The following is a 6,975-nucleotide window of genomic DNA, read 5'->3' as shown; positions in this document are numbered from 1 at the left end:
AATGCCGAGGCGGATCGAGTATCACAAGAGAGCGTGGAGGGCCCTCAGCACGCTCGGTGGCAGACCCGGAACTAGACCAGAAGCACTTCCAGTATACTTCCAGGTCTGCCACCAAGCATGTGGGGGGGCCGCCGCGCTCCTGTGGGACACTCCATCTGTCCCAGCATCACAGCATTCACAAGCCACGCTTGGTACCTCAAGATATGCAGAAAAAACGTTTAAAGCTGTGTCTACGGCCAAATCGCTGATTCTTGGAATCAGCATTGAATATTTGGATTTGGCTGAACTGAATTGAGACAGTGATCCGAATCAACGAATCGAATCGCTGTCCCCCAATTCAGGCCAAATCTGAATCCAAATTGAATACGGCCCGTTTCGCACACTCCTAATGTTTAGGAGAGTGGAAAACTTACTTAATGGCTGGAGATTGACTTGCTTATTTTGCAAAACAAAGGCTGGCACGGGATACAGTTACAAATTTGTGAGGTCAATGTCAGAAATATTGTTCTTTAACTTAAATAAAAGAACAATGCTGGCACAAGATCTAGATACAAACAATGCGGGCTACAAACTGGTCACAAAAACTCAGACTGGAAGAGTAAAGTTTTGGTCTTCTAAATGAAACAGTTGTCAAGGAACTTTAATTGCTTTTAAGACAGAAGGGACAGTATGACAGGATAGAGGCACTGCTGCAGAAATAAATCAAGAGTGGTATGTAGAACTGAATTTACTATCATGAGGAAGGGTTGAAATCTCCATCTCCATGAAGACGGGCTTCTGCTGGTCATCTGTAGTGGCCAGGAAGAATTTTCCTCTTTCCCCATTAAGAATGCATTATTGAAAACAGAAGCTAAACACCAGCATTCACATTAGCACCACCGCCTTCCTTTGAAGCACTGGACATTGACCACAGCCAGGGTACAAGAGTGCATCTCCTCATGCAATCAGGATCAAACCAACTGCCAGGTGTGGGGGTCACCAAGAAATTTTTCCTTTGCCAAATCTGATTTGGGAGACTTTTTTATTGCCTTCTGTAGGAGGCAGCCATGGTCTTCTTCCTAACAAGTTTCCTGTCACTGTAGTAGTAAAAGAGTTGGTGGTACCCTTGCTCTTTACCTGCAGCTTGTAGGTTTCTGAAAAAAGGGTGCAATAGGAACTGGAAGGGATGTAGATGTTCTTGTGGAATCTCTCCATCAAAGTTCCTTCTAAATACAGGGAGTGGACGACTTTAGGGTCTGGGAGGCCTTTCCTGGTGTCACTCGATTTTATTTTCCAATGATAAGTAATAACCCCAAATCTATTAAATTCTATTTAAGTACCCAAATGTAGGCATCTATTTTAGAAAACGGTCACCTTTGTTTCAAAGTTCCATGCTGCTTTCCAATTTCAGATTTAGGATTTCCCAAGCATTTAGGTGAATAAAATAACAGTGCTAAGACTATGACAGAGCTGGTGCAAGGATTTGGGGACTGATTTGTAAAACAGTATTCCCCAACCTTTCTCCATGAATACAGTTGCCAAGGCTCACCATTTCCAGAGTTCTCTCTCTCGAAGGACAAAGACAAGGAACCTCGAGATGAAAAGGCCGAATCCACAGAAGAAACTCCTGAAAGTCTCTTGTCACTGGAAGCAAGTTTGGACTCAGAAGAGCTACGGCTCAGCTCCTCAGGGCCTTCAATTGTCTGTGAAATCCCCGAATCCAGCTGGGACAACAATTCCGAGAGGCTGTAATCCTTAGCTGACACCGGAGCAGATGCTCGTTTCACCTGGGATACTGCATGCCTTCCCTTAAAAAAAACAAAAAAAAACAAAAAAACCACACACTGACTTTTGAAACGTTTGGCTCCCCATTTGGGGGTGGGAGAAGGGGGAGGACTAGCAGAATGAAATCCAGATTTAAGCTCTATGCTTAAATAATAATTAAAAAAAAAAAAAAAAAAAAGAAAAAAAGATTGTACCCGAAGAGGACAGATACAGGAATGCAGTATGTGTAGGAAGCTCTCAATTCAGTTGCTTTCTCCCTTCCTGTCACTTTTAATATCAGACCTTTCCCACTTCAGGGAGTTCACTCTCACAACCTGGACCTCCTCAGCACCTACTGTGTTTTGGTTGCTGTAACCACCTGTTCTCTGTCCTGCATGACACAGACTGCAGGAAAGGCCAACATGGAGAAGATACCCACTGAGAGATTTCTTTCCTAATCTGGCCTTCTAACATCTTTCTGAAGCAATTCTAGTATTCGCTTCTCCCCCATTCCAACTCCATCACATTCAGAGTTTTTAGCCTTCACTGCAGTGCATAATTTTGCCCCTTCCAAACCAACCCACCCTTCCTTACTTCTAATCATAGAAACACCTAACTCCAAACCCCCATGGCTGTTATCTCCCCATAGCAATTGTTTGAAAATAAATTTGAAATACACTCACTGAAAAACACTTTTGCCTGAAAGAGTGCTGAGACAACAGCTTGGAAGAGTGATTAGTAATTACAATAGGGTATGTAAATCAAGAGATCCTTGTACATAAAGGATTTATGCATAAAGAATTTCCCTTGTGCATGCAAGGGAAAAGTAAATTACCTCTGAACGTAGTTCTCGGGAACGCTTGGTGTCCAGGTCCTGGGTTACAGTTTCCTTTGTTTCATCTTCTGGTTTTTCATACAAGTCCTCTGTTTCTGAAGTGATTTCTATAAAGATGCAAAAAAGCCTTTTAATAGCAGTTTGAAATTAACATAGCATCATAACAGCAGGAGCAGAGATGAGGTTTTATTCTACCCAAAGAACACACACGTCCTGAGATCTTTTCTATGTTGTCCACCATCAGATATTCTGTCCCCTCCTGTGTAGATGTGAGAGCATAACTAAGCCTTCATAGACACCAAATCACATATTTGTCTGAATGCCAATGACCAACTATGGACACCCTTTTGCAAGAAAGTGAAATAGGTCAAACAAGATGCTGGACCCCAAGCCAACAAGATGGATGATGGTAACAAGTCTGTCACTACTGCTTGATCAGATTTAAGTACGACTAAGAGGTGGAATACTCCTTGGCTTCAGTTATCCAGTCCCCTATAGCACAGGTAGGTGCATGTGTGGAAGGGTGGGGAAAGGAGGAAAATTAATTCACTCATTCAAACAATTAGCATTAAACAATCTGAGGACAATTATGATTTTTTTTTGTGCATCTACTATTTGGAGCACTTTCATATTTCGTTTTGGATAAGCTGAAGACTAAGATCAGGGTTGTGTCATTACTGCCAGAAAGATGAATCAGTTGTATTAAAAAAAAAAAAACAACAAAAAACCACAAAATCTCTTTGTTGAACAGCAGCATGCAACAGGAAAGCAGGGTGTCCAACACTCCCCTTCACCATGCCAAATCCCGCCTTGGCCAGAATGTTTTTTCGGAAGTGAACCTACTCGCACTCCTCCTAGACAACACATCTGGGGATTAGCCAGTTCAGTACAGCTCTGACTTCTAAAATGTTTACATGACATTTTATCATGGTCAGACTTGCCTCAATATAATCCCTTCCTCCACATGTGAATATTGCTTTATAGCTTCTTTACTACACAACATACTATTTTCTCATTATTGCCTGTGAGATTTAACCCAGGTATTAATATAGTCCTGAGCAATGAAGTGACTCACAAGAGAAATGGGCAGTTGGATTACCAGAAAAATCTTACCTTGAAATGTTGGCCGCTTACTAGGATCATCTTGCCAACACTTTTGCATCAGTCTAATCAAGTTATTACATGAGCGAGGTCTGGATTTGGAAACGGAAGGTAGTTCTGGGCGGTGGCCTTGAACTACTTTGACCATAATATGCAAGATGTTATTTTCTTCTGCAGATTAAAAGGATATAAATGGACACATCTTAATAAAATGACAGAATTAAAAATTTTCTTTTCTTTAGTACAAGTTTAATTTATTCACTGGAAATTTGGCTTCCATGCCGTTGTAAGTTCTAGAACAAAATTTTTTGACCTTGGGGTAGTGAACCAGTGGAGTGGGTTGCCTACAGAAGCAGGACAATTTCCATCATTAGAAGATTTTAAGAACAAGCTAGATCTGCCAGGAATGGCTTAGGTATAGTTGATCTTGTGTTACAGCCAAGGGATGGATTAGATCTCCTGAGATCCCTTGCAGCCCTGTTTTCTATGATTCTCCAGGTTTGGAACATATTTCTAACACAGTACGAAAAATGTATATTATAACTTCAGGAATGGCAAAAAAACTAATGTCGCTGGGTATTTTATATAACACCAGTTAAATGTCAGTGGATAAGAGCACTTTACAAAACTTGAGTTGGAGAGAAATACAGCTCTGGGTTACTGTTGCTGGGACTCTTATCTGTTCCTCACACTGGGTCCCATCTATACACGCATTAATGCACCATTGCTACTGCACATTAAGTTTAATACCCCTAATATGAGGTACTAACTAAATGAGTAGTAACCAGCGCTACTGTTCAGAAGCAAAGGTGCATGGTCTTTTTGTGAAGATTAATGCACAGCAGAATAATTCTACTGCATATTAGTGTGGCTTTTGCTCCGACATGCTAATGCACAATAGAACTAGTCTACTGCGCATTAGGCATCTCATGTAGACGTGCCCACAGTCTACATAAAATTTTTATATAAGCAAAAGCAGCACTAGAGAATAGCCATAGAACAACAAACTTGAGAGCCGTGGTAACAAAGGGGGACAGGATCTTGCACTTCATAAAAACAGATGCTTGGTGGAGAGTAAATTACACAAGATGATTTTTTTTTAGACATTTGAGGGGAAAGCCATGAGTAAGCTGATCTTATTTATAATGTAGTACATTCATCATGTGCTAGATACCACTATTAGAAGACAGACAACTTCTTAAAAACAGATCTGCATCCAAGGTCTACAACTGCAGAGAGGCTTTTTAGTATACAGTTTCTGCAGATACAGTTTGACAGGTGGCTCTGCAGTTTGCCATTTTTTAGGGGCTACCAGAGGATGCATTTTGAATTCTCACTGAGCTATGCAATGACTTTAGATAGGCATGGAAAACTTGCATCAATGCCAAATCCTCCATAGATAGGGGATAGTTAACAGTCTTATAGGTTACATTTCCAAAATATGCAAAGATATAGGACTACTTTCGAAGCATGCCTGAAATATATGAAGTCCAAACTATAATAAAAGGGCCCACCAGCACACATGCTCTAGAAACTGAGAAGGCAGAAGTTGCCTGGGACAATCACTTTTGAGTATGGGTTATGCACCTGGAAGTGGGTTTAAGAATTATGTTTTTTGTTGCACACATCCAAAATCTGAACTTTTTGAATAAAACCACATTGTCTTACCTGCAAAAGGCTTCTTTTGTGTGAGGACTCCCCAAACCACGATGGAAAAACTGTCAAAAAACAACATGTGCATCTTTAAATAAAGATTTTAAAAGAAAACACCTCCCCCACAAAAAATATCAATCAAAACTATTGAAAATAAACCAAGATGCAAATCATTGAAGTAGAGTACAGGTAATAGGCAAATAACTATATATAATGAGATGGTTTTGGGCCTAGCCTATGGATACACGTTTTAATAGCAGTTAATGTGAACACAGGTTTTACAGGAAGGTATTTAACTGTTCATACAGAACGTTAGAATTGTTTTCATTGAAAACTCAGTCACTAACTCAGAGTACAGCAGGGAATTATTGGACAAATTTTGTAAAATTCAAAAATCAAAACAGAAGTCAGCCCACAGTTTAGTCTCATTTGTTTAGAGCTTAATAATTTTCCTAATAAGAGTAAACAGAAGCTGGTACTAAAGGATGAAATCCAGGCACCAGTGGAGTCAGTGGCAAAATGCTCACTCACTTGTAATAAGCTCAAGATATGGCTTTGACAGAAAGTCTAAAAAGCATACAGAAAGGCACTCCAAGGCTTGTTCCTTTAAAAAAAAAAAAATAAAAAAAAATAAGTGCAATTAAAGAAACCTGTTAAATCACAGGTTCTAAAGGGGTTTCCACAAAACCTAAAATAATAAAGGTGTTAGATCCTGTGTTTTTAGTAATCTTGACTTATAATGATACACATTCATGTAAAATGTGCAATTTGTTAACAATACTACCCAAAAGAAAAAGAATCTTAAAAATAAGTAAAGTACCAAAGCTTCAATTCTGCACAGGCTTCACTTAAATTGGAGCACATTCATAAGCCTGTCTGTATCAAAGCCTGGACCACTCTCCCCACCACTCCACCATTCTCTTTGAAATTGAACAAGACACCAAAGAGCTAACCTCTACCATTCTGTATCCTTTAAATAAGCTTTCAGATCTACGCACAGATGACTGACCTGTACACATCGTGTTTGGTGTCAAAGCATCGGTTCTTCTCCTTTATACGCTCTGGAGGCAGATATGCTATAGTGCCACATAAACCATCTACGCTGAGATCATGGGAATGTGAGAGGCCATTGCATTTTGCTAGTCCAAAATCGGAAATCTGCAGGAGAAGAACACAAACATGCCCAACAATGAGATTCCCGATTATTTTACCTAAAAAAGCTAATCTCTCCTCCCCTCTCTTTCAACTACAGTATGAGTTTTCTTGTCACAGCCTTTAAATTAAAGCAAATTGCCATTTGGAAATACTCTGCTAGTAAAAACTCTAAAAACAATGATGCGGGAGAGTTATATTTTTTCTTTTCTAGGTAGGCTATTAAAAAAGCTAGTAGTTGCTTCATGAAGATGAAATGAAACTTATTAACTCAAAAAAGAGACACAATTAGCATGTATTTATGACATGTTGGGACAATTTCACATGATTAGCCACATTTGGACAATGCAGTCTGCATATTAATGCAACAGTCAGCCTTTTCCCCTTCAAGTAGTAACCAACTGGAAAGTGTTCTGCATGCTTCAGAGTCCTGTTTCTCAGCTTGGAGCAAGCTAAGTCACAAAAGCTGTGCGGAGAATGCAGGCCCCCCC

At 39.9% G+C, this 6,975-nt stretch overlaps 1 protein-coding gene across 1 annotated transcript in view; it reads right to left on the bottom strand.

Moving 5' to 3' along the window:
* The window catches only part of RIPK4 (receptor interacting serine/threonine kinase 4), a 31,360-nt gene that overhangs the window by 3,646 nt on the left and 20,739 nt on the right, over positions 1-6,975 (bottom strand). The window contains exons 3-7 of the mRNA XM_025215423.1: positions 6,342-6,490; positions 5,348-5,397; positions 3,692-3,850; positions 2,579-2,685; positions 1,529-1,787 (exon numbers count right to left, since the gene is read on the bottom strand). Of these exons, the coding sequence (XP_025071208.1) occupies positions 1,529-1,787; positions 2,579-2,685; positions 3,692-3,850; positions 5,348-5,397; positions 6,342-6,490 (724 nt within the window). The remainder of the gene's footprint in view (positions 1-1,528; positions 1,788-2,578; positions 2,686-3,691; positions 3,851-5,347; positions 5,398-6,341; positions 6,491-6,975) is intronic.

This window comes from Alligator sinensis, unplaced genomic scaffold, assembly GCF_000455745.1.
Source record: "Alligator sinensis unplaced genomic scaffold, ASM45574v1 scaffold840_1, whole genome shotgun sequence".
Taxonomy (NCBI): domain Eukaryota; kingdom Metazoa; phylum Chordata; order Crocodylia; family Alligatoridae; genus Alligator; species Alligator sinensis.
Note: the sequence above shows the minus strand (reverse complement) of the source record. Positions and strands in the feature narration are given on the sequence as shown.